General features: G+C 49.0%; 1 protein-coding gene across 2 annotated transcripts; it reads left to right on the top strand.

Annotated features, from left to right (window-relative positions):
• Nucleotides 1-489: 489 nt before the first annotated feature.
• Nucleotides 490-26,453, top strand: gpr158a (G protein-coupled receptor 158a). 2 transcript variants are annotated; one of them, XM_076047503.1, is made up of 12 exons: nucleotides 490-2,362; nucleotides 9,492-9,597; nucleotides 12,092-12,194; nucleotides 13,147-13,382; nucleotides 13,612-13,680; nucleotides 20,544-20,653; nucleotides 21,144-21,382; nucleotides 22,761-22,899; nucleotides 23,420-23,525; nucleotides 23,710-23,856; nucleotides 23,997-24,080; nucleotides 24,509-26,453. In XM_076047503.1, exons 1-12 carry the CDS (start codon nucleotides 1,482-1,484, stop codon nucleotides 26,366-26,368), a joined length of 4,080 nt encoding a protein of 1,359 aa, XP_075903618.1. In that variant the 5' UTR covers nucleotides 490-1,481; the 3' UTR covers nucleotides 26,369-26,453. The 2 variants fall into 2 exon arrangements, with proteins under 2 accessions (XP_075903618.1, XP_075903620.1); XM_076047505.1 differs by lacking the exon at nucleotides 23,997-24,080 and having other exon boundaries at nucleotides 492-2,362.
• The last annotated feature ends 206 nt before the right edge of the window (nucleotides 26,454-26,659 follow it).

Raw genomic sequence — 26,659 nt, 5'->3', positions numbered from 1 at the left:
CTTGCCGGCAAAAAAAGAAGGAGCAGGCGGAGGCACAGTGAGCGATACGGGCAGAGAGAGACAGTGAGCTTAACCTCAGAGGTTTTAGATAAGAACCCGCGCTCTCTGTGCTCGGGGAAAACATATCCTAAGGTAAAGTTTGAAAGTAATAGTTTTTTTCTCTACCAATGTTATTCCAAATGTATCCAATAACTCCTTTGGATTAGATTTCCATTATCAGCAAATTTGTCTGTGTTCAAGCTGGAGTGAAAGGCCATGATGACAGATAGGATTTTTAATACGTTATAATCACATTGCATTGGAGAAATCAGCATCCCACATACACATTAGCATTTCCCTTAGCTGACAAATACAGTTTTCTGCCTTGTTTGGAATCATCATTATTATTTTGTTTGGCAGACTGTGATAACTTTCCTCGCAGTTTGATTCTTGTATTTGGATTGAAGCAGGTTGGTCTCTTACTTTGTCATGTTAAGAGGGCTGATTGTGTGGCGAAACCTTCACTATGAGCAAGATATTTTGTACTGCAGAGAAAATGTTCTTTCTATTTCTTAGATCCTTCACTTGGCCCATCTCAAATTCCATCTACTCTGCCCATTCATCTGAATGAAGGACTTGGATGAGCGTCTCGATACAGTGTTTCAGCACTGGACAGCTCCTGTTTACCTCGCCGGCGCCGCCGTGATTGACAGAAGGAGCGACCAAACGCGGATCAATGGCGTTTCTGGCCGCTTTATGAGATGAAGAAAACCGGATTATAGGGCGCAGGACTCTCGTGAAGGCCTTAAAGCTCAATGCATGTTGTGGTCGGAAGAGGGCGGAGTGCGTTTGCCGATAGAAAAAAAGAAGCGAGGAACTCCATGACTCGCCGCCTCTGAAAAATATATAATAATAAGCGGCTTCTTTACTCCTCCCTTCTGCCTTCCCGTTCGGATTTGGCGTGTGTGCAGCCAAACGCGCAGCGGACGGAGCGGCGGGCACAGCGGAGAGTGCAGACGGAGCGGGGAGGAGAAAAAAACAGCTGCAAGAGTGGAGGGCACACACTCCACATCAACAAGCTGCATGAGACATCTGTAAAGAAAAGGGGAAGGGGATTCGACGGCGAGAGTCGACGGATTCCTCGCCTTCCCTGTTGCCACCGACAGCCGCTTTTCTGCTCTTTTCTTCCATCTCAACGACAGAGGCGAGGAGGAAGCTCGCAAGAATCGCCGACTGATACAGTGAAGCGATGGTGTAGCGGAGACCCCTGTGTGTGTGTTTTTTTTATTTATTAATTTTTTTTTTTTGGAGGTACATTTTCTTCCACGGTACGCCCGCCTTAACGACACTGTAATTCCGTGCAGCGGTAGCAGCAGCAGCAGCAGCAGCAGCAGCAGCAGCAGCGGCGGTCCTTCTCCTGCTTCTTCTCCTCTCCTCCTCTCTCTCTCTCTCTTTCTCCCCCCCCACCGCCACGAAAATCTGCGGACGCTTCCCGGAGTGAGATGGCTGTTTTCCGGGTGTTATTGTTGCTGCTGCTGCTGCAAGTAGGCATGGTGGTGGTGGTGGTGGGATCTAACCTCGGATACGGGCTCCGGTCGGCGCGGGGCGAGGGGACCGGATCGGCTGAGACGCACCGCTGGCGGCTGGCGCAGCTCCGTGCGCCGCGTCGCCCCGCCGGCTTGGCGGCGGCAGAACTGCCGCAGAAATTGGAGGAGCATCTCCCGCGTGTGGTGACTGCGTTTCTCCACTCGGGGGATTCGACCACCCTCAAGCACGCGAACTGCTCGCGCAGGTACGAGCTGACGTCCCTGCGGGGGAGATCGCAAGGCGCCCCGCACGTCTCCATGAGGGGCGTGCTGGACACGGTGCTGCACGCCACAAACTTCCTGAACATGATCCTGCAAGCCAACAGGTCCAGGCAGCACAGTCTGCGGCGAGACATCGAGTGGTACCACGCTCTGGTCCGGAGCATCCTGGAGGGAGACGCCAAGATCCACAGGGCTGTGGTCACCTTCAGTGCCGAGTCGCCCGCCGAGGGGCCCTCGATGCTCCTGCAAGCGACCAGGGCCGGCGGGGAGATCGTCCTCCAGGACCTGTCTGCCGAGGCCCACCATCACCTCCACAACCGCACGGCGGACAGCGAGTGGTACCACGGCGTGAGGGACAGGCAGCATCCCACCTTCCATAAGAGGGTGCTGAACCAAGACGTCAAGTCGGCGGACAATTCTTTGAGAAGAGAAGAGAGTTTCATCCCAGACAAAACTCATGTCAAATGGTCGGCGCCCTACCTGGAGTGTGACAACGGGAACTTTGTTCCACGCTGGCTTTTGACCTTATCGGCTGCCTTCTATGGCCTGAAGCCCAGCCTGGCACCTGTGTTCAGGTAAGAGCGCAGATCACTGTGATAAAAAGCTGATGTGCAGGGAAATCATGGCAATTAAAACACACACAAATACACACACACACACACACACATACAGACACACACACACAGCTCGGCTTTGTCTTTCTTGCGGTACTAAACAACAATCTCCCGCTCAAGAGGCTTCTCCTGATCTAGAGGTGAGCCCAAGTGCACATACAGCCTGAATACGTAAACATTTCCCAGGATGGGGCTTATTAGCAGAGTCTTTTTTTCTCACAGACATGCTGCAGCCTCCCCGTCGTATAGTTGGGAGGAGGCGGTGGTGTGGTGGTGGTGTTGGTGTGGGTGGTGGTGGGGGTTCTCCTCTCCTCCAGTGTGAAAAGGTGGCAGAATGCTAAAAATAACCCTGGATGCTACTGGATGTAGCAGCGCAAGGAAACCTCAGCCTACAGGCCTTAATTGGCTTTTAAACAAACTGTGCTGCATGCATTACTGTTGAGGAAAAAAAAATCAAGCGGCTTCTCCTTTATTCCTTTCCTCAAGAATGTGTGTCTCTGCCAGCGTGTGCGTGCGTGTGTGTGTGTGTGTTTGTGTGTGTGTGTGTGTGTGTTTGTGTGTGTCGTGGCTGCTTAATCTGCGATGAGTCAGAGACAGAGACATGATAAAAAAAAAAGAACAGCATTCAGCATTTGAAGGATTGATGAAATATGTGTGATGTTTGGGTGCTTTTTGCACAGTCCATGTCCTAACGCCACCCCCGCTGTGCTGCAGCCGCACTTGTGTAATAGCTGTGCTACTTGTTCCGTGCCATCGGTCCCGATTTGCTACGGGGCCGTCGCGTGTACGAGGCTTCATATGATCCTGACCAACATCCGACCAAATGAATATTTAATTGGGGATCACCGGCTGTTTGTGCGCTGCCTTCAATGAATCTTTAATTGATACACTTCAGTCGCTCGCAGACGGGCGGCGACTGCAAATGAGTGAAAACCAGCGGCGATTACGCCATAATGGGCTGTGGGGGTTCGCCTGGTGTTAATCCACTAACTTAGCCATTGAGCAGGAAATGGGCGCGCACACTTCAGCTGAACAACCCAAACCCGGCGACTTTTTCCTTTGTTTTCAAATTGTCCCTTGGCTATTTAGTTGTTAGGTTCTCTTGGATAAGAACTGACGGGGTGACACGTGGGGGCGGGGCTTTGGTATTGTTCACTGACCCCAGAGACTGGTTGAATCAAGGGGAAGAAGTATCCTGCTGAGCCTCCTGGAGTAGAGTTACAACACCCTAATGATTTTCTATCATGTTGATTTATTGTTAAACTATACTCTCTCTCTTTGTATATTTATGTATGTATATAAATATACTGTATGTATATATATATATATATATATATATATATATATATATATATCACATGTAGTATTTGGACTAGAAAACTGGACATTTATGAGGTTTTTAATTGGTTTATTGTGATTTTGGTGTTGTCCAGATTTTGGTGTTGATTCCTGTTGTTTCCAGTTTTCATTTCAAGACAAGATAATAACCAAGCTATAGTCATATTTTGCGCAGACTCTTGAAAAACAAGCTTTGCTTTTCTGTCAAGCCGTAAGTGTTTCTTCAAAGCGTTAACTACCAGCCCGCTAAAGTGGTCCACTTTTGTTGAATTTCCTGGTGATTCTTTTTTTGTCCCGCCGTTCCCTCCTGTGCTGTGAGTTGGTGTCTGAGGCGGTTGCGCGGTGGCTGGTAGCTCTCCAAGCATCCTCCTCTTTGCTTGGGCGCACCGTCAGAGAAGAAACATTAGGAGGAGGAAATAATATAGCTGCCTCAGACATCGGCTATGTCCCCCCTCCATCTTCCCAGATGAGCACACAATCAATACGACATGAATTAATAATGAAAGATGTAGAACAACAAGCCTGCGCGGGCCTTCTTCCTCCCGGCCCTTTCAAAGCATCGCCGGCTCTCCGTTTGCTGGGATCATGTCACAGGATGCAGCGCCACTTGTAAGTCATTTTCGGGTCAGGTGAAATTTTAATCATCAGTAGTTAAGAGCAAGAGTAAAGACACAACCTACATGGCAAAAATGTATATGGAGAAGTATAGAAGATATTCATAGTTAACTTTGATTAACAGTGGACAAGTATTCTTGAAACTGATAATATGGACTAAACTATGGATTCTACTGAAAGTAGTTCCATCCTGTTGGCCCATTAAAGCCCCTTGTTTAAAGTAGGAAGGAAGAAGATTCCTGGAGCGGTTGTTTATGGGTAAAAAAAAAGAAAGAAAAAAATAATAAAATGGTTCCTAGTTCCTGCCGCGCGATTGCGTGCTGCGCGTGGAATAGTTTCCCCCGAGCTCCTTGCAGGAAACTGTCAGAGCCTGAGCCCTGCATGCTCGCGTGGTGATAAGTTAATAAGCCTGTTGTCTCTTGTGAACGTGCAAGAAATCTCACTTCATCTGCTCTCCTTTCCGCCCGTCTCTTCAGCTGCACTCCAGTCACAGGGGAGGCGGCTCCCACCACGGCCAGGAGAGAAAAACAAGCTGCTGCGGATATACCTGCGTGTGTGCGCGTGTGTGCGTGCGTGCGCATACAGGAAGATACCTGGCGCCCTAATTGGCACGTCACCCAGTCACACTAATAAGAGCATTTGGAACAAACACACAAAGCAGAAAGGGGGAGACGAGGCAGGCAGGCAGGCAGGCAGGCAGGCAGGCAGGCAGGAGGGGGATGCGTGTGTCAGGGGAGGATGTGAGTTCCAGACTCCAGCTCCCCACCGCAGACATTTATTACTTCAATGCTGGAACTAAGTGTGGAAGAGAACAAATGAATACAATAAAATCGACGCGGTGGGATTTTATTCCCCCAAACAACCCCTGTGTGTAAAATGCTGAAGATTTTTAATGAGGTGGCAGAGTCGTTGTGCGTTCCGCCTGGCTCGGCACCTCGGCTGAAGTCTGGACAGCCTGGCCGTGTGGGACGCCCTGTGGTTTGGGATGCGGAGGAGCCGCAGCATCTGCCTGTATGGACACCATCCAGGAAGCAACCAGGGAGGAAACCCCACCTCAAGGTGATCATAAGCCTTCAACATCAGAGGAGAACACCGAGTTTTGAAGAGGAGGAGGGATATAATCAACTTTACTGCCCATTGAGCGGTGCTTTACAATGATATCAAAAGAATAACCTGCAATCGTAGCACAGCAGATACAGTGAGGCCGCGTAACAGCTGCAGAAAAGACAGCAATAAAATGCAACGGCGCCATTAAACGCCATAGATGAGTATGTTTTGAGGTCCCTGCCAGAGTGTGTGCGCAGCAGCAGACCTCCAGTTAAAAAGTCGGTTGGTTGACATTCGAAGGGGTTAACGCCCAGCACCATGTGTTGGCTGCCAAGCGAGCGAGACGATCAGCAGGTTGGAATGAGCGCAGGCTGAGCGCAGGGCCTAAGCAGGCGTGGGGTTAAAGTTCCCCGAGGTGCTGCGTGTCTCCCGGCTGACGTCACTGGGACTCAGCAGCTCAGTAAGGTGGCCTGTCAATCTCGTGCACCCTTCAGCCTTTTAAATGTCAAGAGAGAGCATCTCTGGCTACACACTGCAAATAGATGATTATTATTTTTTATTCTCCTCACCGCCACTCCTAATGAGTGGAATGGAGGGAAATATCCCACTATAGCCGGGACTTTGTTTATGTAGATTTACAGTGATCAAGAGGTGACCACCTGCTGGTCGTCAAGATTTACTGTGTATTCAAATATGATTTACACATTTACGTGGTGTATACTGACTAAAAATACTGCGTAAAAGCAATGCCTGCATGTCCTGGTCTACAACCTACATGGTCTGTGTCCGGCGATATTAATATACGGTACTATACTGTGGCCTTATAGCAGCTGAGGCAGGTCAGTAGAGGGCGCTAAGGTGCCCATCTGACTGTTCCACTTGAAGAATCACATCTTCCTCATTAATGCTCCTCCTTGACAGCTTTGGCTTTAGGTCTTTGCGCTTTATACATGGCCGCCCAGCATCAGCTCTTTGTTAGCAAGAACCTCTCACTTCACAACGTGTGTGTGTGTTCACAACTTGTGTGTGTGTGTGTGTATGTGTGTGTGTGCGTGTGTGTGGGATTCTTTGCTCTGTAGGACTGCAAATAGGAATTTGATTTTTTGCATTGACGAGCTAAAACATTTTCAAGCAAGATAAAAAGTCAAATCTTAAAATCTTTTTTTTTTAAACTGTGTGACCACCCCCCCCCCCAAAAGTAAAATGTACCGCCGCTGATTAATAATGGTTCCACTTTTCCTTTTTTTTAAAAATCAGCTGCTAACAGCTTCCTGACTGTCCTTGCTCTTGGAAGGGGTGCTTTTTAATGACAAGAGTGTCTTAAAGGCAAGACGTGCCACCTCTAATATAAAAAAAAAAATGAAGAAGAGCTGTGTTCGCTCTCACTGACAGCCGCTGTGCCGCTGGCACTTTGCCTTTTTTTTTTTTTTTTGAAGACTAGTGACAGAGCTCAATAAAATGACCCAGGTTGCGGTAAAACGCTGGTAGACAAAGCAGCACCATGCCCAGTGGCTGTTCTAACATTAGCTTCTGCTCACCCTGTCAGCCTAATGTATTTCCAGCATATGAAAGATTTTTTCTCGGAGGGCCAGTGGCTTTCTTTTTTTTTTCTCTCTCTCTCTCTCTCTCTCTTGTGGTTGGCCAAAAACGTTATGCAGGATTGTGCTTTTAATTACACTCATGTTTGTTCTTCAAAGGGTGTGTTTGTATGAACAGAGTATGGTGCAAGGTTGCAAATCTGGTATATGGCAAAAACCAAAGAGTCTGTTGTCATTGTTTTTGATGGTTTTACATTTGCAACAGTTTGGTGATATAACTGATCAAAAAATAACAGTTGAAAATAACAAATTGAACTATAACAGTGCAGGGTGTTGTAGAAGACTCATGCAACTATGACTTCATGGTTTTAGTGTGAAATCAACCTGAAACCCAGACATCGTTACATCACATTACATCATCATATAAAGCCTTGAAATTTTGCCGGGACAGCAGCTATTTTTTTAGACACGGCCGTCATGTATGGTTCCAAACTGACATGCGCATAAATCACACCTAGTCCAAGGCGGAAGGCTTCCGAGGTTTTATTTTTGGGGAAGACCCTCTCCAGCCTAAAAGCAATCAGCCAGCTCTGTCTCCAGCCGGCTGCTTTTTTGGTGTTTTTTTTTCACCGCTGGGGCCGCAGTCGGTGCAGCCTGGCTGCCATGTCAGGAAGCCTGTGAGCCCTTTCCGTCAGGGCGCTCCTCTCTTTGCGGGTCTGCCCTTTAGACCCACAAAGACCGGTGGATAAAAGGAGGAAGTGCACCGTTTCTGCGGGGCGGCACTACCTCCTGCGCTCTGTTCAAAAAAAAAAAAAAGAAATCCCATATTAATGCCCCCAGGGACTCCGTGGCTGCTCTTCTCATATTACCAGCCAATCAGAGCGTGCGCTCGCTTTTCTTCACGGTCTCCATTTTTTTTTCATGCCACGTATGCCCGCATTGACTAGGATGGTGAAGGCTCTTCTGTTCGCGGTGAGCAGCAGTTAAGAAAAATAAATCATACATCTTAATTTGCATGAACATGAACTGTGATTAATAAAAAAAAAAAAAAGGTGCTGGTGGAAAATCTATTTCATTGAAGCCCTCAGCACGTGGTTCTTGTGCTGTGCCACTCGTGTCCTCATTGCATAACAGAGAGTTGACAAGGAGGGAATATTTCAGCAGCAACAACAAGAAGCTGCGCAGTCGAGAAACGGTGAGGTCAGTGTTTTTCACTTGTTTTTTTGCCTGAAGCAAAAGTTATTAATAACAGAAGTGTGGAAGCAGCACACACACCTGGCGTCCATGAGGGCCCTGATATAGCCAAGCAGCCCCTGTGCACCTGGGCAATCTGACACACCAGTAGGAGGTGTGTGTGTGTGTACGTGCGCGCGCGCGCGTGTGTGTCCAAGCAGAAATCAGAGCGACTGCTGAGACACGCAGAAGCTCAGAACCTGGAATATTAAAGAGTTCTTCTCAATACTCAGCATAATGTGTTGCTAAATATTCAATGCAAAATCTAAAAATGTTAATGTCTGCTTTCTTTCATCAGAAAATAAGGTTTAAATTTATGTTTTTTGGCAAAAGATGTATTATTCCAACAGAAATAAAGCATTTCATCTCTGTCAGAAGTGAAATTGTTGCTTCTTTTATTGTTTTACGGAGGCAGTACAGTATTGGCCAGGTTGGAGCAAAATTTTACATTAAATAGCACAACAGCATTGAGCACTGTGACAAGATCAGAGAGTAAAGCTGCTCTTGTTTGGCAGAGTGGCTCGGTCTGCCATCAGTGACGGTGCGAGAGGGCTTGTTAGTGAGGAATATAAAGTAGAGGATGATAATGTTCCCCATTCACATCGAGTCCAGACCTCTGAGAGGCCTGTCGTACAGCAGCCCTGGGGACAAATGGATTAACAATCAAACTCTATTTGCTGCCTTGTCAGGTCGGCAATTAAGGTTTGGGATTCCACTCCTGCTCCGAAGTGGGACCTCGCCTGATCTACACTTAACACAACTGTTGTATCACCCTGTGGCATTATGAAATTTCATGAACTCCAGATTTAGTGCAATCAGTTGATCAACGTCTTTCGAAATTTTGGATTGAACTCCAATAAATGTCGTGCAAAAGAAAAAGTGCAAAAGTGGCTCCTCGTGTTTCAGTGCAATCAAACCCAGCATATGGTTGACCTTGGCCTTTAAAATGCTCTTGTCTGTTGTAATTGTTGATGTTTTTTTTTTTGCTGCCGCAATTTAATCTAATGCACGGCTGCAGAACTGACAGTCGCTGGTAAATAATAAATGAAGAAGAGTGCTCTCAGGATGTGCCGGACACCGTCTCAGTCAATCTTATCGACTGTGCATCGTTAATAGCAGCACTCGCAGGGTTAAAGGAGAGACATTTCATTGCCAGGTGTAGTTTGACTTAGCAGCACAGTGCCGCACTTTAGCTCCTCCCTCTCCTCCCTCTGCGTGCTCTGATACTTGTAATTATTCAGCCCCCCGGCCTAAACTGGCGCCTCTCTCTCTCTCTCTCTCTCTCTCTCTCTCTCTCTCCCTCTCTCTGTGTCTTTCAGGGGCGTGGTGCGCGTTGACGTCAATCTGCAGGATATTGATATTGACCAGTGCTCCGCCGACGGCTGGTTTGCAGGGACCCACCGATGCAACTCGACCACGATGGAGGTGAGTGAGCCAGTGGCGCTCCGCTCAGAGGAAGAAGCCCCAAATCTGAGCAATTTGTCAAGTAGGATTTAGATCCAGCAACCTCTTCAATTTCCATGAGGGCGTGTGTATTCAGAGGAAAGGCAGACTGACAAACGGCCATTCTTTCCTTTTAGGTTTGGTCCGTTTGACATAAATGTGCCCACCCAGCCGTCACAGAAAGACACTTTTCTTCCTAACGCCTTGCCTCCTCCAGAGTCATATTCCCATCGTGAGCAACACCACAGGTCTAAATTCACTTGGAAAACCCCCCTCCAGGAGTCACGACGAGCACATTCGGCTCCGCCAGCCTCGCCCGCTCTTAACAGCACACCAGTAAAACAACAGTCGGTCCATGGAGGATAGGTTTAAAAAAAAAAAAAAAGCTAGAATGTGGAGGTAAGATTTATCTAGAGACCCACGAGACTGGATGTGAAATTAAGCACAGCGTCGCGCTTGCAGGGGCAGGAGGAGGGAGGAAGACGAGGAGACTGTGACAAAAACGGTGCAGACAGCATCTTGGCCGTCAAGTGACCTTCCTTCACTTTGGTTTAAGTTTGATAAAAGCTCTTACGTAATCTTGGCCTTACAGCAGGACTTGGCGTCTCGGACCAAACGGCTGAGGAGGAATCTGAGCTCGTTGCTCAGGAAACTGAAGGCTGAAGGAAGCTGATCTATAATATTGTTAAAAACAAAAAAAATGGGAAATTTTTATAAAACTGACGAGTTGTGAGTCCCTGGAAGTGATTGTGTGCCAGTGCCACAGTGACTTGTTCGTGTAGTGACCCCACCTTCCTCCCCCCTCAGAGAGAGCTGGGATTGGCTGCTAGGTCAGATCCAGCTCGTGTGCATGGTGGTTTCACTCTGGCCTCCCCTCCCCTCCCCACCCCACCCCACCCCACCCCTGCGGACCCTCTGGAGCGTTTATCTGACTGGCCGTGAGGTTTGAGGCCTCTGGCCTGCACCCAGAGCGAGGTCCCTGCTGTCGGAGCCGCTTTGCTCCGGCTAACTCCTGCTGCTTGACCTCGTTTAAAGGGCCCGGCTGCGCTGGCCGCTTGTCCCTCGGAGCTCACGCCGCCACAGCCATTCAGCTGCGGGCAGCATCTCTGTGGATGTTCAACTTTTGTTTTTTCACCCTGACTGCATGTTGGAGCGAAAGCAACATGAGGCTTCTGTTCAGTCGCCAACATATAAAAACGATAATTGAGCTTGAAGCTAATGTACTGACGTCAGCAGTGACTCAAAAGCCTCCCCTGTGTCCTCAACCACTGCCGCTGTAACAACACACTGTACATACTGGCATTTTTTTCCTTAAAGTTTCGATATCTGACTGTGATAATAAAATATTATTTAATCATCACTGTCAGATATCTTGAATTGCCTCGGCCGCACCCTCGCTCGAGTTCTGCAGTGTGAACGATGCAACATGATAGCATCGTGTCAGAGGTCCCACTGCTGTGCACACACTTCATATCTGTCCTCATGGAATGCCTCTTGTCTCGTCCAATGGGAATGCACGGTCAGGAGCGAGTGATGCATCGCAGGAGGTTGACCGCTGCCATGAGGATACCAAGAGGCCTGGTGCAAGAATAAAAGCCAGAGACAGAGACGGACAGACGGCGAGCGCCTTGTGGCTATTTTTGACTCCTGGAGCCAATTCTTCTTCTTCTTCTTCTTCTTGTTCTTCTTCTTTTTTTTTTTTATAAGTGCTCTGTCTGTCGCAGGCCAGCCGCGCTGGTCCGACAGCGTGACGCACTTCCAATAAAATGGCCCTCGCTTACGGTCACAGATTGATTATCAGTCCTTTTGATTTGATTTCCGCTCACTCCTCGGTGGCAGGTTATGCTCCAGTTCACTATGGATGGAGGGGAATTACATGGCTACCTGAGCAGCCCACTGCGAGCATGACACCGTCATCATCATCAAGTAATTAATACAAGTCATGCCACAAGGAAGGAGGTCGGGGGCCAAACCTGCTTGTATGCTGAAAGGCAAAGTTGTTAAATGACTGCGTGTCCTTACGCAAAAGCAATATCAGGTATTTGATTAATAATAATAATAATAATAAATAACAATGTGGTTCTTTCTGTTTTTTCAACCAATTTGCGATTCACTGGGAGGTCCAGTAGCACCAGCGAGGTTCCTGGCTCCCAGTGTCACACGTGCAAAACACACACCTGTCGAAGGCTGCTGCTGCCTCATTGGTGTGTGTTTGTGCGTGTGAGTGTGTGTGTGTGTGTGTAAAGTGGGCAGATTAACAGTGGCAGGCCGTCCTGAGGAGACGACGACGACAGGACAACTTTGTATGAAGTGACAGTTGTTTCGCGGCGGCGCTAATTTATTAATGAGAGAGGCGAGAGGGGAGCGAACTTATCATGAGAATTACATGACAGCTTCTGCCCCCTCTTTGAAGTGATATTTAGCACTGACTGCGATGATTAACATTTCATTCCCTCCTCCTCTGTTTCCTCCACAGTGTTTGCCTCTCCGTGGCCACGGCTTCGTCCTGGACAAGTACCAGTGCCACTGCAAGAAAGGATTCTACCATCCCAGCAGAGTCGCCGTTGACGCTTTCACAAGTGCGTGGTTTTTTTTTGTTGTTGCAACACCAGTCCCAAGGTCTGAACGTTGCAGAGGTGATGGAGAATGAGTCGCTCCTTCTGTTATTGTCCGTCAACCCGCGAGGAGACCTAGGGAAAAAAAATGCAGAGAAGAAGAAAAAGCCAGAGGATGTGACTCATTGCTTACAGGGATAAGTGCCCCCCCCCCTTTTTTAAAAGGATCAATGATGTGCAGAGTCATAGCTTTGAAAAATGGGAGAGCAGCTTCCTTTTAAAGGGAGGAGAGAGGTTGGAGGGGGGGTGGGCAGCAGAAAAAAAAAAAAAAAAAAAAAAAAAAAAATCCCTGCAAATCTCCCAGACAATGGCTGCCTCTGCTTCAGCCTCCACAAAAAGCTCCCACATAAGTCCAGCAGTCATTATCTACGCAGCCATATGGACGCACGTCTCTCGGGGGATTTTTCCCTACAAAGCAAACAGCTCGTCGCCTCCTTTAGTTTCAACCATCAGTTCAAGAGGAGGAAGTCCTACTGTTCTCCGCTTAGATCTTTGGGAATTACCTCCGTTTTTTTCCCCCCTATTTGTTGCCAGCGTCGCTCGGCTTTTTTTCCGTTGTGTTTTTTAGTTTGCTCTTTGTCTTCTCTGTGGTCGTTGTAGTGCCACAAAGTGAGAGCGCGTCCTTTGACTTTGTCGCGTTCGCACGTACAGATGTGCTCCCCCGGTGGATCCCTGTGAGGCTGGGGAGGGATCGGAATTCACAGGTGCAATCTGGGAACCTAAGAATCACATGAAGGTTTTCAGGCTTTTTGTTTCACACCATGTCAGATACACAAAGCATAATCCTCCGGCTACAAGGTGAAAAGCGGAGATTTTGCATTTTCAATCACCCTTGACCTTCCCGCTGCGAGCGCTGAGGTGTATCGCACTTCTTTTCCTATATTTCCACGTCCCTTTTTTCCTCTTTCTTTCACAGAGTCAGGGGGGAAGGGAGGCGCCGCGGCGGAGGGCGGAGCTCCCAGCGGCGGCCAGGAGGACCCGCCCAGCGACTGCCTGCCGTGCCAGCAGGGCTGCGCCTACTGCAAGGACGACGCCCCCTGCGTGGCCCAGGAGGACGGCGCCCTGCGGCTGGCCGTGCTCTCCTTCCAGTGTCTCTGCTTGCTGATCGTCTTCGTCAGCATGATCCTCATCTACCACTTCCGCAGGAACAAGGTGCGTGGCCCCCCCAAAATAACAGGCGGTGACTCATTTTGTCGTCGTAAGCTGCTTTGGGGGGGGGTTCTTACAGGCCTCGTGCCGTTAAAACACAATCAAAGGTTCAGCGCTTTGCCTCTGATGAACTTTTGTGATTGGACAGGAAGCAGATTTCCGCTCATTTGCTTTATGATGTGTAGATTTGATTCATGTAGTTTTATGAATAATGTTCTTTGGTTTTTTACAGAGTATCAGAGCATCTGGTCTAGTTCTACTTGAGGCCATTCTGTGTGGAGCTCTGCTTCTGTATTTCCCGGTAAGATTTAAGCAGCTGTGTGTGTCTTTGCACCGCTACACTTTGAATTTGTCATGTATATGATATTTGTGTCAAACTCATGGCAGTGTGGGCAAAACCTTTGTTCAATTAACCTGATCATTTTAATATGTTTGCTTTTATTATTTTCACGCGTTGGAGCAGGTTTTAGCCGTAGCCGCAAACATTTGTTATCATTATCATTATTATTATTATTATCTTTATTATTCTTATTCTTATTATTATTATAGGTTGAGTTTTGCATGGAACGTTAGCAGGACCACTGGAGATCCAAGAGCTTGTTGAAGCCAGAACTCAAACACAGAGCCGACAGCCGAGCCAGCACTGTTATCTGTTGTGCAGCCAGTCACTCTTTCTCTTTTTTTTGGCTTGATAACAATGTGGATCCGCTCTTCTAAGTCTGTGACCTCAGAGCCACTGCCAGTTTTCAACGTGGTAAATCCTAACTAAACAGTCTCAATTAATCAGCGACGAAAGTTTGGTGATAAATCCTGTTGGTTATTTTAATTGTAGGAGGGAAAAGAATGAAAAAGAAAGATCTCAAGCCGACCTCCTGCGGTAAAGAGGTTGCAACAAGGAGATGCTTGTGTGTGAAGTCACTAAATGATTGAGAGTGATTCTTTTGTTTTTGTTTTTTTAATTGAAACTTGATGGACAAACGCAGAAGTGACGGAAAGTGAATGCAGTTTGTTGAGGCGACAACTTGAGATCTGTAAAAATCAATAGGATTTTAAAGCGCCCGGCAGCTTTGTTGTCCTGACATGTTTCCCCTACAGCCCCGCCTCTTGATTTACATGAATCAACTGCCGCGTCTTCCTTTTCGGGCACTTGGGAATTGGCCCTAATTGCAATTTACTTGCAATCATGGGCAGCTTTACGCCCACCCAAGCAAACGCTGAGCAAAAGTAATTAAAGCCGGCTGATTTAGAACCCGCTAATCAATGGAGGTTGCTCTGACGTGAGGGGTGGTGGTGCTGCTGCTGCTGGGGGCTTTGGAGAGGAATAACGTTAGAAGTGTGCAAAGAGGGAAGCAGGCTGCAAGTCAGGTAATTGGTTAGTTATTGAATAAGCTGTAGATCCACTGAAGCACTCTCACTAAATACTAAAAATAGATCGCTCGATTTTATTTTTTATTTTTTTTTTAAAAGAGAAAGACAAATCGCTCAGGCTCATAAAAAAAAAAAAAAAAAAAATCCACGTGCACCCAGAATTTGATGTGATTATTCAGCGTTGCTGCGCCGCCGCCAGCCTGGCCGGCATGACTAAGATAAATACCTTGTCTATGATCATGCCAGAGCGCCGTCCTTCCCTCTGCGTGGATCTGCACCAGCGTGCGCCAGATTGATCCCCGCCCCGACGCATTTCCACGCGCACACACACACACACACGTGCACGCACACACACACACACACACACACACAATCCCAGAAGAGCTTCAGCTGCGAGTGTGAGAGGCATCAGTCCCAGTCTAAATATAGACTCTGAATATTCTGCCACTGCTGCCGCTTCTATTTTAAATAATTCTGCTGTCATTAAGCAGCAGGCAATACATCTCCCCCGCCCCCTCCCTCCTCCATCACCCCCGCCCCCCTCCCTCCTCCATCACCCCTCAACCCCTCCCACCTCCATCACCCCTCAACCCCTCCCACCTCTGTTCCCATGGCACTAAGCTTTTGTGGTGTAGTGTAATTCACCCCAACTCCCCCACCTCCTCCCCCTCGCCTCCCCTCGCCTGTTATCTCCCAAGTGTGTCACATGTAATAACTTGAACAGCGTCAACACAGCTCGGAGAGGGGAAGGCAGCGACAGGGAGTGCAATAACGCTTCAGTGTCTTCCTCCACGTCGGCCTCGTCCTCCTTTCAAGACAGCAGTCAGTTCGCCGCGGCCAAACAAATAAAGCTCAGAGGAAAAAGGAAAAAGCCCCGGACTGATTTACGGCGATTTATGGCATCATTACAGTCTTAACATCTCTTTGCTCCGGTTCAGTGTGTCCTCCTACGGCTCGCTGCTTCTTTTTTAGTATCGTCCTGCATGTTTTATTTTAACGATCGATGCCGGTTGGTCAAAAAAAAAAAAACAACCCTCCCTAAAACCCATCTGTGCTGTCGCAGCAGTGGTTCTGAGGTAACACCTACGCCCAGCCCAGCCTGTGCGTGGCGGACGGGGCTCCGCCTCTCACCATGAGGCTAATGAAAAGACAGTATGGCTGGGGCTGAGTGCGTTCCGGCCTGACAGGCCATGAAGTGCAGTCTGCCAGTCTCCACCCAGCTGGCAGCAGGCACCTCTGAGAGTTTTGCCAACACTGCTCTGAGGTTGGAGGAGGTCCAGGGACGCTCCCCTGCAAACCTCTGGTTGCAACCAGCCGCTGCTGCCTTTGCACGGTGTTCAACCAGTCTGACCTCTGACATCGCCACATCTTCCATTCTTTGAGACGATTCTCTGTAAACTCCAGAGAGTGTTGGCGACACTGCGTGAAAATCAGTGGCAGATCAGCAGCAGCTTGTCTGGCACTGGGAATCCAAAGTCACCTCGATCCTCTTTCTTCCTCATTTCTGAGGCTCGCTTTGAACTTGAGCAAGTCGTCTGCACGCCTAAATGAGTCGCAGCCGTGTGATTGGCTGATTAGCTGTTTGTAGCTATTTTAGGTCGAGCGTGGCTGCGGCTTCCAGAGAGATTTTGAGTGTGTAAGAAAAGACAGCGCCGCTTCATGAGTGTTTGTTGTAGATACCTTTGTGCCTGAGCAAAATGGGAATATGTGTCAGGATGTAGCTGGTGATGTAGAGAGCAGGGAATTGTTGGAGACGGTGAGCAGCAGCAGCAGCAGCAGCAGCAGCCAGCTACAGTCCTGATGGTGCAGAGGCCAAGCTGGAAGTAATTTACACTTAGCCCGTCTCAGGGGAGCCGCTGGAGGAGGAAACCATCACCTCCCTCCAGAAATCTGGCTCTGCCCATTGCGGCAGCGGGTGTCAACTATCATATAAAAAAGGATCCGTTGATATCACGGCGGCCTCCTCTCCTCCCCTCCTCCGTCCCTCCCTCCCTCCCTCCTCCCGCACTCGCACTGACGACGTTTTGGCTGGAGATGAGCGAGCGGCGATGGGCAGAGAACAGGGGGCAGAGGCAGGATGGGACGTGTGTCTCTGCTTCCTGTCAAAACATTACAAGTGGCTGGAGCGCTCTGGCGTGACAGAGGGATTCCTGCCGCTGATGTATCCCGACGTGCCCCCTCCCTCAGATGGAGACGCATTCATTAAATGGCAGGAAAATTGTCTTTTTGTTTTCTAAGAAAATGTACTCAAAGACCAAGAAAAAGGCAGCAGCGAGTGTTCTCCAAACTGGAGGTGGCAAATGCTGCCAGGCTAAAAACAAAACACACACACACACACAAAAAATAACAACCCCGGTGTGATTATGCTGCACCACAGACACATGACTAATGTATGATATTTTATTTTGGCATTTTCATTCCAGTAAGTGCTCCATTAGTTTTCGTCGGCTCTTCGGGCCGTCATAGCAGTCAGCGCTGATAATAACTCTGCATTCCAACCATTCATTTGGAAGTCGACAGAGGCAATAAAACCTTTTCATGTCATGCGGGGGTATTAACTTTATTAAGCTACTGCTTTTAATTAAAAATAAAACTAACGTAATTAACAATCAGCACAGCTCTGATTGGATCTGGGTTGTTGCAGCTTTTTGCCACTCGCAAAGCACCAGAACGCTGCGGCTGCACAGTTCTGCTCAGTTCTGCTCAGTCACTTCTGCTTTGCTCAGCAGGGCATTCAGCAGTTGCAAAAGCTGTGCTGGTGGAACATATTGGACTTAATAGAATCACCATCAATTCCTGTTGGTGCAACATTGGTGTGTGCATTTTCACCGTCCCGGCATTCAGAGTAAATGACTGTGGCCTCCTCTGTGGAACTGCACCCCTGGGGTGTGCAGGTAATTATTCCCTGCATAGAATGATTCAGTGACCACCGCGTTGTAGCTGGACTCTCATTTATCTTTTGGGATTCCAGGTTTGTGTTTTCGTTCTATTAAAGCTACGGTGTCTATTGTGTCTTTAGTCACGCAGCAATAATTTGGCAACCTGGGATTCTGCATGAGTGATGTAATGTCCACAGACATTTGAAATGATGGTTGTAGAAGTTTGACGAGTGTTAACTTTCAGGGGCAAGTGTGCAGAATGAAGAACGCATCGTCATCACTACAGTTTTTCTCAGTCAATATTTTCTGAAGGTCAAGACAATTTGCTTTTGTTTTTGTTGGGTTTGTTGCTACATTTAAAGCCTCACTTGGGCAACCAGTGCAAATCAGGTGATCCCGGCCTGCTGGCTGAGTAAACGGTGCAGTAAGCAACATTTCTGCAGGGTTTCTGCTGCTCCGCTGCCACCTGTGCGCCTGGATTGACCTCTTGGATGCAGTTTGTGTTTTACAAATTGGCTCTTTAAAGGCGCCAGGGTGTTCGGCGCAGAACACGAGGGATCTCGCTAACTCAGTGATTTATGGTGCGAAAATTCAAGCGTTGCACAATGGGCTCCTGGGAAAGTCTGTGCAGGCGGGGTGGGTCAAAGGTCAAAATTGGCCAGAAAAAGAACAACCGTCGAAGAGCAGAAAAGAAAGAAAAGACGGGGACAGAAACAATCTGCTGGAGAATAAGTTGAGGGGGAGGCTGGAGACAGGTTTGGCTCTTGAGGGCACGCTGGCAAACATGATGATTGCAGGCATGTTTTTTCTAAATATAAACCAGAGTACGATGAATAAATGACACACTGTTGCCCTGGAATGAACCCTTCAATGTATTTTTGCACGTGGAGGTGGTCGATCCACAGACCTGGGTAATTATCGACATGCACCGACGTCAATGTCCAGATGTGTGTGATGCCTCTGATGTCGCTGATGTCACTGTGCGTGTGCGTGAGCGGTCAGAAAGGTCTAACGCGTCGCGCCAGTCAGTCAGCAAGATGAAGTGGCTTCCGGTTTGCCCGCGCGACGTCTTTTGAAGATAAACGCGCCGCTGCCAACGATGTGAGACCATGTTAGCGTGCGTTATAAGATGACGAGTGGGATTGATTTCGTCGTTCAAAAGGGACAGCAAATAAAGAGCACATCGATCATAATAATAGACTTCCTGTTGGGTGGAGCCAGTTGGTCCAGGAGGCTGTCTGTGTCCATATACGTAAACCTGCTATGTGCTACATCCTGATGGGTGAAACCGTCTCCAGAAGAGGGCGCTGTGGAGAAACCTTGCTTTAGAAGAGGGAAAATAAAATGCCCGGTGCGTAAGTAAATCCTGGCCAGACGGCTGCTTGTAAATAAGGATAATCAATAAAGATTGTAAGGACATTAAGCTTGAAGCCCACTCAGCATTTCCAGAGGCTCTTTACACACAAACACACACACACACACACGCACACACACTGTGACCGAGGCGAGTGAAGTCAGGGTGTGGGGGAGGAGGGGGGCAAGACCCAAACAAATAACTGTGATGATAACTGTCTCCTCTGTATTGATGTCCATTAGGAAGGTATATAGAATCATGACTCTTTCAGGTCCTTTGTGGACATGGACACACACACACACACACACACACACACACACATCTTTGAGAGTAAAACCCGATCCCCTTCCGTTCCCACTGTGCTGAATCTGAGATTCCCAGCACTTCACATTGATTATTAATGGAAGTTTTCCAAGAGGACAGCAGAATGTGATCTGACTCGTGTGTGTGTGTGTGTGTGTGTGTGTGTGTGTGTGCACGCCTGTATTCCTCTCAGTGTCTGGAGTTGTATCATCATCATCATCATCATCATCATCATCATCATCATCATCATTGGAGAAGCTGGATCTTGACTTCAGATTCTTGTGTTTGGATCAGACGCAGCTGCTCAGTGCGCTCACACCTCCCTCCCTCCTCCCTTTATACACCGGCTTTAAAATAGCAGGTGATAAAAGACAAAACGGGAGGAAAAAAAAAAACGTCACCCGCTACCTTCCAGCCTGCCGCCCTCAGACTAATTTTCCTGCTGCCCTCCTCGGGTCCCTGCGGAGCTAATTGTGCGTCAGCACGTTGCTCGGCCTGCTCCTTTGCTGCTCTTCTCAGGAAAAACGGCGCCAGGAATAAAAAATAAAGCATTTATTCTTATTTCTCATGAAATAAAAAGCACTGATGCCGATGTTCTCTGCCAGCTCACATACGGGCTCCCGCTGTGAGAGCTTGCAACGTGACCTTGAAGCCTCCGTCACCTTCCCGAGCGTTGACTTCACATGTGGGCGTGTTTTGTCGCTAGCCGCCCGCCGTTTTTTGTTTGTTTGTTTGTTTGTTTTTTGAGGGGCGGAGTTGTATGTGGGCCACTCACAGTCTCCACGTCCCCCGAGTGACTCAAACCTAGTGGGCAAAAAATATCTACGTGCCTGCGTCGTCTCTTCCTCCTGGACCGCCGCCGCCGCCGCCCGAGGAGTGTAATAATGTCTCGGCTGATCCGATTAACATTAACAACCCCGCAGGGGAAATCTCTGCACATCTGCAACAAACAGATAATTACGTCGCCTCAGATGTTTGTTTGGTCCTTTGTGTGCGCGTGTTGGTGTGTGTGTTGGTGTGTGCTTGCTATGTGACTTCTGACGGTGTTTATTTTTCAGAATCTTTGTGGCTGTTTTTTCTTCATGAGAGTAAAAAAATAACATCCTGTTAATTTCAAATGTAACTGTGTTTTGAGGCTTGATAATTTTCTTCTCAACTAATAGATTTTTTTTGCCTACTTAGATAATGTACAACAACAGGGCCGATGCATGAGCAGAACTTTTTTTTTTTGAACGTTTTTCTTTTGTTCTTTCTTCTCAGGTGGGGATTCTTTACTTCCAGCCGAGCGTCTTCCGCTGCATCCTGCTGCGATGGGTCCGCCTGCTGGGCTTCGCCACAGTCTATGGAACACTGACTCTGAAGCTGTACAGGTGCAGGAGGACTGATAGAAAATGGATGGATGGGTGGATGGATGGATCCATTCCATTCTGTCGACTTTTCATCCATTTCTCGCCTTTTCTTCTTATTGTATTTGCCATTATTTTGCTCAATCAATCAATACATAATAACATTTTATTTATATAGCACCTTACAACAGCCAAACAGTGCACAAGGCGCTTTCCAGAGTAAAAAATAATAAAAGCAAGACGAGTAAAACACAAAATGACCATGAATGCACAATTATAAAACAAAAGTTAAATGCAAAATTAGTGAAACATGATTAAAACATAAATGCAAAACCAATAAGCAGCAGTATGAGTGTGAGTCAGTGGCTATGTATAAAATGCCAGCCTGAATAAATAAAGTTTTTAACTGAGCCTTAAAAACTGTGATTTCAGTGAGAGCTCGTACCTGCTCAAACTTATTACTGTCAATATTCCCGTCAACCCCGCCTCCTCCGCTCTCTCCCCCTCCTCGCAGGGTGCTGAAGGTGTTCCTGTCCCGCACGGCCCAGAGGATCCCCTACATGACCAGCTGGCGCGTGCTGCGCCTGCTGGCCATCATCCTGCTCATCGTCTGCTGGTTCCTGGTGGCCTGGACGTCGGCCGTCTGCCAGAACGCCGACAGGAAGATGGCCCTCATCGACGTGGGCTACACCCCCGAGGGGCTGCAGTTCAGCACGTGCCTGCTGGATCGCTGGGACTACATGATGGCCGTCGGTGAGCCCCCGCCACTGCCTGTTGGAAAAAGGATAACAGATCGCTACGTGGAAAATCAGTTGTTTTAAGTTGACAGGGCTCAAATAAGGTGTGCAGGTGCTGAAGTTGTAAGGAGACGTTTGATCGGTGATCCTTTAGCCCCCTTTTGACAAAACACCACGATGTGGACATTAATCTCCACAAAGTCTTGAGTCTTAGCTGAGCAGAAGAAACAGGAACCCCAACCAGATCCCGACACTGTGCCGGTGTCGTGATCCCATTCTACTGGCTGGCTCTTCAAGAAGAACAAAGGGATGTGAGTTGAGCTTAGGGAACTGATTTTTTTTCTTTTTTTTTTGCGGTCATGCTCTGTCCAATTCTCATCCGTCCCAATCCTGCTCATTTCCTCCTCCACGAGCAGAGTGAAGTCTGGAAAAGCGGCTCAGTTGTCGAGGTTCAGGAGGGAAAACACACAAATAACCGAAGTGAATTAGAGAAGTTGTCGACAACAAGAGGAGTAAAGACGAAAGTGAAGACCAGTCATGACAAATACAATTTCATTTTGGATGTGAACGCAAAGACCAAAATGCCTCGCTGACGTCAATGTGCGGCAAATACAGGAATCATAATCTGCGAGCGCTTCCTGTCAGCAGTGCGGTTATATAACATGTTTACCGTTGCAAATTGTTCCTTTCTGATGTGAAAGTCCTCAGTCATTTGCAGCAATGCTGCTCCGATCACTGCTGTGTGATGCGTTTAGCTGGAGTTGCAGTAGGAGGCGACGCGACACTGAGCGAACAACGTGGATATCAGGCTGTCAGGGAAAAAGCAAAGAGGAGCCTGCATCGCCTCTGACCTTTGCCATCATTACCTCTTACTACATCGCCCTCCGCAGGAAGCATCCTGAACTACGACAGAAATTCAGGACTTCGCCTTTTTCATTTTTGCACTGGTGCCCAGTAGGAAAGTATTGAAATGCTTTTTGGATCAGAATTAAAACACTTGCATTCTTCAAGAGGGTTACAGAAATTTCATTTCATCATTATGCTCTGGCAATCTTTTTGCACTGCCTTTACTTACTTATAATCCTAATATCCTGATTCTTTAAAACTTTTCTATGACCTCTAGTCAGAACCGACCACTATCAACCCTGTGGTTGGAATATTTGCTTTAGTTCTTAGCCTGTTATTTCCACAGAGACGATGGGGGATTTATTTGTTGTCCGGAGAACACAGCCAGAGCTTCACAGTAGATTTTCTTTCTCCCGAACATCAGTTGGGTGCTGGCTGCGAGAGCAGCGATGCATGACGAGGCTGCAGCTTTTTTTTATTGGCCTCCGCGGCTAAACACACATCACTCCGCTGACTCCATTACGGCTTTCCGCCTTCCTCCCCTGCAGCCGAGTTCCTCTTCTTGCTGTGGGCCGTCTACCTGTGCTACGCCGTGAGGACGGTGCCGTCCGCCTTCCACGAGCCCCGCTACATGGCCATCGCCGTCCACAACGAGCTCATCCTCTCGGCGATATTCTACGTCATCAGGTACTGCTGATATCTTGCCGGGCCTGTGAACCGCTTTGGCCGTAAGCGTCATTCCACCGCCTCTCTGCTGCTAAAATGCAAGAAAAAAAAAGAATCTTGAGCGTGGAACGTGGAACGTGTCCAAGGCGTCGGTGATGAAGGGCTGACTAACTGCTTCCTCTCAGTTTGGCAGGCTGCTCAAAATCAGAGTCAAGACCGTCCACCACTCAGCTGTTCATCAGCAAGTGTGACAGTGTTGCTAATTGTCAGCATTCGATTGGGTTGAAGCTCTTGTGAGCTGTTGAATCTCTACGATTGTCTGACATTCATTTTGTTCAAAAAAAAAAAAGTGTATTTTTTTTACATTCTTCAAGGTTTTATGAACTCGACTCGGTTTTGTGTTTGCTGCGACCTCAGTTTGGGAGCAGCAGCAACAAAGCTAAACTGCAGCTATTTTTACACCAAACTTTAACCGAGATTAATTTCTCCTCTGCTTCTTCCTCTTTCTTCTCGTCCCTGCTTCGACTCTGGGCGCTGACAGATTCACCCTGGTTGCCGAGCTTCACCCGGACTGGATGCTGCTGCTGTTTTTCACCCACACCCACCTGACCGTCACCGTGACGCTGGGACTGCTCCTCATCCCGAAGGTAAAGACATGACATCAATTCACACGGAAAGAAACTGGGATGAGACACAAATGTCTACTCCAGATTTTGCTTCAGACTGACCCTCTGGAGTCATTTCAGGGTTGTCAGACTGAGGCAGGGTCGGCTCCTAATTCTTGGGCTTGCTTGTTGGCACTGAGAATAACGGACCTCTTGCTTTCTGCAGTTCCTGTTTGCCGGCACCCAGATGCGGGACGACATCGCCTCGGAGGCCTACGAGGACGAGCTGGACATGGGTCGCTCCGGCTCGTATCTCAACAGCAGCATCACATCTGCGTGGAGCGAACACAGCCTGGATCCCGAGGACATCCGGGTATGTGGTGTTTTTGTTTTTAAACCCCCCCGCCCACCCCATCCCTTTCTCACCCTCTTACCTCTGAATTGCCTGGTTACCCGTTTGAATTGTTGATAAAAGGAACAAATGTACTGAGCAACGGCAGTTTTTTATTGCAGACCCCTGACGAAATGGGCCACCTCAGTTCTATTAATGGCTGTGGCGTAAGGTCTTGCGACAGTCTTTGGGAAAAACGCACCAATGTGAGCAGAGATTTCTTTTTGTGTGTTAGAGCTGAAGAAAGTCTCCCAATCAACAGGCTCGGCCGCGCCCCTTTTGCCCGAGGGAGTGGCCTAATGGCGCCTGCGACTTAAGAGCCCTCCTTGCGTCGGTGCATTGAATTTGAGGACCTGAGGCTGTTTCAGACCTAACATTACAACACACTGGGTTTTCTTATTTGATGCTGTCCAAGACTGTCCTGTCTCTGCTTCTTGACTTCGCCAAGCATGTTTAGCTGTAGTGCATTATGTAACGTGTCCTGGATTTGTACTGCATGTTCTATGTGCAGTAGAACGTTTGCTTTGTTTATGTTTTTCTTTTATTTGTCAAAGCTCTTTTTTTTTTTTTTTTACAACAAAAATGTAATCTGACTTCGCTTCTGACTTCGCTGCTTCACCTCTCCTGGATGTAGGAGGAGCTGAAGAAACTCTACTCCCAGCTGGAGATCTACAAGCGCAAGAAAATGCTGGCCAACAACCCTCACCTGCAGAAGAAGCGCAGCTCCAAGAAGGGGCTGGGCCGCTCGCTCATGAGGCGCATCACCGAGATCCCCGAGTCGGTGCACCGGCAGTGCAGCCGCGAGGACAAGGAGGCCGGAGAGCACGGCAACAACCGCAACAGCATCTGCGTGCTCAAGAAGAACCCCTTCGATCAAACGCCGTCGGCCAAGCCCGCCAAGGAGGAGACGCTGAAGAACAAGGTCTTCTCGCTGAAGAAGTCGCACAGCACTTACGACCACGTGCGCGACCAGGGCGAGGACTCGGACGGCTCGGCGGCGGGCAGGACGGAGGCGGCGACCGCCGCTGAGAGTTCGCTTCTGGACACGCTGATGGGCAAGAAGCTGGTGAGGAAGACGTCGAGCGAGAACGTGAGCGTCCCCAGCGAGTCCACCGAGTCGGTCCCTCTGGTGTGCAAGTCGGCCAGCGCGCACAACCTCAGCGCCGACAAGAAGTCGCTGCACCCCAGAGCCTCCATGCTGCAGAAGTCGCTGAGCGTCATCGCCAGCGCCAAGGAGAGGACGCTGGGCCTGACCGCCAAGGCCCAGAGCGTCGAGGACGGCGGCAGGAAGAGTCAGCCCAAGAGCACCGACTCCGGAGCGGAGTCGGAAGCCAAGTCGGTGGACAGCCAGGAGTCCAAACAGAGCGTGCAGGCCAAGGGCAGGACCACGAAGCAGCCGAGCAGCCAGTCGACAACAACGCCCTCCGACCCGGTGAAGGCAAAGGACCTCTACGACCTCTCCGAGGTGTGTCCCTGGGAGGTGGAGGACGTCCCCACCACTCCGTCGGAAAACAAGGTCCAGAAGCACGTCTCCATCGCCCCCGCAGAGTCCACCACCATCCACGGCGGCGGCACCAAGGGGGGCAAAGCTCAGCAGCAGAAGCAGAGAGCTGCCGAGCAGTCGCCCAAGAGCTCCAGGCAAACCAAGGAAGCCCAGCGGACAGCCGCCGCCGCCGCCGCCGCAGCAGCAGCAGCAGCGGCGCGATCCGAAGTGTGTCCATGGGAGGACGACCAGGAAGGTCAGACCAAGGGCGCGAAGCAGCAGACGAGTAAGCCGGTCAAGACCGAGGCCCCCAAAACCAACCGGGTGGACGTTTGTCCCTGGGACTTCCAGGAGGTGACGGCTAGCAAAGAGTCGTCACTGACGCCGGACGCAGCCAAGCAGAAGAAGGGAACCTCCCCCGTGGAGGCGAAAGGGAGGAGCAGCCCATCAGACGCCTCCAAAGCGGGAGGCTCCATCCAGGCTCCGCCCACCAAAGCCGACGTCTGTCCCTGGGACTTTGACTCCACCCCCGCCACAGCCACCGCCACCGCCACCGCCGTCACCGCCACGTCTCCAAGTTCCGGCCTCAGAGCGGTCAGTCCCTCCCGGGCCAACAAAACCAAGGAAGGCCCCCAGAAAAAGAGCAGCACTTCCGCCAGGACGGCCGAGAGAGAGAAGCCAAAAGACACGATGGACGACGACAGGAGTCGAACGAAACCCAAAGACCAGACCAGACCGTCGGAGAGATGTCAGCCGAGTCAGCAGAAAGTGGCCGAGGTTTGTCCCTGGGACGTGGACTGTCAGCCGGAGGCGGCGCCCCTGGTGGAGAAGAGGAGGAGCGCAAACGTGGGAGCGGCCAGGGCGAAGGTGGCCGACGTCTGTCCGTGGGACTTTGAGGACAAGGACGGCTCGTCGGCGAAGGAGAGCAAGTCCGATCCCAAGAGCGCCGCCAGCAAGGCTGATGTCTGTCCCTGGGACTTTGAGGACAGCTCGTCCAGCAAGAAGGCATGACACACGAGTTGAAGGAACTGCTGGTTGTACTATGATTATTATTATTATTATTATTATTGTTATTATTATTATTATTATTATTATTATTATTGTTATTATTATTATTATTATTATTATTATTATTATTATTATATGCTTTTCCACTTCCAAAACGATTCGTGAGACCTTTTACTATCAGTCCGGCAACTTGGAAGAAACATTTATCCAGTTCCACAAGTTGCCTTCGTTTTCTTTCTTTTCCTTCCTTCCCCCTCCCCCCCCTCCCCTTTTTCTTTTTTCCTTTCTTTCTGG

This window comes from Nelusetta ayraudi, unplaced genomic scaffold (assembly GCF_046127955.1).
Source record: "Nelusetta ayraudi isolate G7.1 ecotype Tasmania unplaced genomic scaffold, CSIRO-AGI_Nayr_v1 ptg000094l, whole genome shotgun sequence".
Lineage (NCBI taxonomy): Eukaryota > Metazoa > Chordata > Actinopteri > Tetraodontiformes > Monacanthidae > Nelusetta > Nelusetta ayraudi.
The sequence above is the reverse complement of the archived record's forward strand: the minus strand, read 5'-3'. Positions and strand labels throughout refer to the sequence as shown.

Bases quoted from the DNA above. Each gene is read 5' to 3' on its own strand.
- gpr158a (XM_076047503.1), top strand. From the start codon at position 1,482: ATGGCTGTTTTCCGGGTGTTATTGTTGCTGCTGCTGCTGCAAGTAGGC. The intron at 9,598-12,091 runs GTGAGTGAGCCA...TTTCCTCCACAG, and splicing joins GCAACTCGACCACGATGGAG to TGTTTGCCTCTCCGTGGCCA. The intron at 23,857-23,996 runs GTATGTGGTGTT...TTTTTATTGCAG, and splicing joins TGGATCCCGAGGACATCCGG to ACCCCTGACGAAATGGGCCA.